Source organism: Etheostoma spectabile, chromosome 15, assembly GCF_008692095.1.
Source record: "Etheostoma spectabile isolate EspeVRDwgs_2016 chromosome 15, UIUC_Espe_1.0, whole genome shotgun sequence".
In the NCBI taxonomy this organism is placed as follows: Eukaryota; Metazoa; Chordata; class Actinopteri; order Perciformes; family Percidae; genus Etheostoma; species Etheostoma spectabile.
The window spans coordinates 14,644,324-14,648,000 of NC_045747.1; the positions used below are offsets into that span (position 1 = coordinate 14,644,324).

Here is a 3,677-nt window from a genome sequence, read left to right on the forward strand (position 1 = left end):
CGGTGCAAATCCGCCATCATAATAGCAATCCGCCAAGACACAAACGCACCTGGCTTTCAAAAGGAATGGGAGATGACACTGATTGGTTTATTCCATGTTCATTCCCAAAACACACCCATGAATTAATGAAGTCACTAAGTACAACCCTTTTGAAGCCTGTGCCTGGCGCATGGAACTTTTTATTGTCCCTCAAACTAGAGAAAGTGGATTTGGACACACCCTATACGCACCTGTGCCATGCGCGTCATGCCATGCACTTAGATTGTTAGAATAGGACCAATTTTACTAAACTTACTTTAAAATGGCGAGTTAGGTGGTTCAACAGAAATATGTTAATCATTCATTAAATTTTTTTTTATTAATCAATGGTTTCATTTAGATTGTTAAACAAAGATTGATTAAATTCAAATAATTTGTATCTACATTGATCTTAACCCTAATCTTTAGTTTAATGAAATCCTTGTTGGTGGCCACAGAAAATGGATATTTAGATTCTCCTCACCTCATTGATGCCTCCTCCCCTTGTTAAAGAGCAGACCCCTCCTGTGTAGGCCGTCCCACTGCGGCTACTGTGAAATGTTCGCCCTCTGAGGTGCAAAGGAAAGATACCATAATTTAAAATAAATACTCAACTAACACCCAAAAATCAAAGAAGCCTTAATTCTCAAGATATTAGATTTTTGTCCTCTTACGAGAAAAGATGGACGGCGTCACTCTGATCTTTGATGTTGTCCTTCCTGTATTTCATAAAGTTCTGCAGCGTTATCAATGGATCTTCCACTACTGGCATCATATTTTTAGAGGTCCAGGTCTCCATGGCAACCAGCACAATCCTTGTGTTCAACTGTTCCTTGTAGATCTGTGGACCAAAAACGCCCATCAGTTTACCGCTTTGTTGACGTGACACCTGTGCTGTGAACACTTTGTGTGGTATCTGGGATAAATCATTTGCAAATGGGGAAATAAACGCACACTTCTTGACAGGTGGCGGTGTGTGAATGCAAGGTTTAGGAGTAGGAGGATTATAATCCTTCAAACAAAGCTCTTACTGCATCTGCCATGTTGACCACGGCTTTGGCAAAGTTCTTGGTTTGGCTGCTGGAGCGACGCAGCTGTACAAACTGTGGAGAGATACACAGATGGTGTAAGAGATGAATCACATTTACCCTCTCATACACAAATACGCACACACAAAAACACACACACGCACACTTGTACTTCTTTACTTATAGGGATCCGGATATGAGACATACTGTACATTTATAGGAATGTTTCACTGAACTTATTTACCATAAATTTACACAGAGCACCAACAAGATCAGACGTCCACGTAATTAGCAGCAAAACATCCATTTAACTCACAATTTCATTGTCGTTGACCACCATCAACTCAATATATTTGGTCTCAGTCTGGACAGAGGGCTTGCGAATATATCTCTTAGATCTCCTCAGCCCCCCAGAAACCTGCTGTTCCCTTATTTGGTCCGGTCTGTCATCATCACCATCACCTCCTCTGCTATCCCACTCACTGTGCTCTGTACAGTCTGGACAAACAGTGAAGCAGAGCTGCTGGCACTTAGAGCAATATTACTTGTTTCTTGTGCAGTGCAAACATTACTATCACAATCTCATTCAAAACATTTCAGTTCCCAATCCAAAAAGCTGCGACTGTAATTATTTCCCCGTCTATATTACCTAAATATTACATCCCATTCAATTATTACATTTGTTTGGTCTGAATTGTCCTTTCTTTCTGGTGTGAAGAGAAAGTAAATTGAATTATTTGAACATAAGTATTACCTATGGAGTATTAATATTATATTAATGGTGTCCAATATTAATTAATTTACATTGTTGCAACAGTGCACAGAAGGTTGGGTCTAATTTATCTAACTGGTGGCAAGGGGGTTATATTACATATGTGGTAAAGATAAGAAAATACCAAAAGACTTAAAGGCAGTACTATTCTGATGTGATATGAGTGTCAATAGCTTATGTTTTAAATACAATTATGTACCTGGGCAGTGGGGTGGAAGTCTGATATCAGGCATCTTGCGGATTAAGTGAGCGCCATCATCCTATAACAGAATACACCCAGATGACATTAGACAAATAAGAACCTAAAGACAAATGACAGAATCCAAACTCACAATAACTTAATAATAATCACTACAACTACTATCCACAGACTATTTACCTGATTGCTCCCATTGTGAGCGGGCTCAATCCCATAAGAGAAGAAGCCGTCAGAGAACATGCCGCTAAGGACCAACAACAAGAGAAAGACAGTGAGATGCAGAGCAGAAAAAAAGAAAACATAAACAAATAAGCAAACTAAAGTAATTATGTGTGCAGAGAAATTAAGCAGGATAACAAATGAAACAAGTGATTTTATAAATAAAGGTTTACTGTCAGACTCACTGCAGGCCGTGGCAGGTGGAGAGAGCTGCCCAGGACTCTGGTAAACCTCTTAACCTTCCCTGGTAGTAGCAGTGCTCCCCTCCCTGTGGACACAACACACCACTGTTTCATGAAACAACCTCTGCTGACACACTTCAGACTTTACAGGCCCTTTCTATACTTTATTGGGTATTGTAAAAGGTCAGCTCTGTGGAAAAAAAACTCTCACAACCTCTGCATATGTCACTCCTTTCTCCTTCCTTCCCCACTATCACGCTCATGGCACAGTTTTTGACCTACTTGTGTACTGTTCTATAATCCACTCTATTCTGCCTCACTGACAATAGAGGTGAAGGCAACCCCAAGACAAGGATCTCTTCAATAAATTAACACTCATGTTGCTCACGCAGTTATATCTGAAAATTGAACATAGGATGGCTGTACAATTGGCAGTTTGCAGCTAAAAAAATACAAGATAAGAGTACAAAAAGAATTGTGCTGTCTTTTCCTCATAACAATGCTCACTACCACTACAGAGCCCTAGCTTTTGTCTCCAGCTAACACTCCCTCCAAAGTAGGTGCACTGCTTCACGAGGTCACAGCGGCAAAGGTGAACCACCAGGATAGGTGAGAAAAAAGGTTCACCTGAATAACACTGAGTTCAGCAGGGTGTCTCAGCCTTGCCACAACAGCTCAGTCAAACAACACCTTGGTGCTTTGAATGGAAACAAAAGCATTCTGACAACCAAGATCAGTCTGGTGAAGTGCTGCTGTGAATGCATCACACCTGCCATGTCAGCATCAGAGGCGTCACGTGAGGCCTCTGTCCAGCTGGGCGACAATCTGGCCTGACTACAGGTCTCCACCCCCGGCCCTGTTAGCCTCCTCTCCCTTCCTGCCACTCTGGAAACTAACCAATTGATGCTTGTTACGTAATGCTTGTTAGTAAAACCTAGTTCTGGGGAGTTTACTCCTTGGAGTCCTTTTGTTTTCTTTTCATCAGCATATTTCCTTGGATTAGGATAGCAACAAGATCTTGGTTGCAGCTGTCACCGTGGTCCTGCTACACTCCCTGCAACACCCTGGTAAGCTCTGCAATGCCCTGCAGTGTCCTGCTGCATCCTGCTGAACCCTGCAGAGCCTTGCTATGACTTGAACTACTACGACTACCATTTTTGTCACTGTTCTATTATCTTCATTGTGACTATTATTGCCACTGTGCATCACACTCCCAACTTGCACCGTCAGACACCTACCAAGAGCCTGGGTCTGGCCGA

At 41.9% G+C, this 3,677-nt stretch overlaps 1 protein-coding gene across 1 annotated transcript in view; it reads right to left on the bottom strand.

The window, feature by feature from the left end:
* LOC116702971 (disintegrin and metalloproteinase domain-containing protein 11-like) overlaps positions 1–3,677 on the bottom strand; it is a 19,676-nt gene that overhangs the window by 9,750 nt on the left and 6,249 nt on the right. The window contains 7 exon segments of the mRNA XM_032537530.1: positions 503–587; positions 693–859; positions 1,050–1,121; positions 1,363–1,544; positions 2,018–2,078; positions 2,198–2,261; positions 2,422–2,504. Of these exon segments, the coding sequence (XP_032393421.1) occupies positions 503–587; positions 693–859; positions 1,050–1,121; positions 1,363–1,544; positions 2,018–2,078; positions 2,198–2,261; positions 2,422–2,504 (714 nt within the window).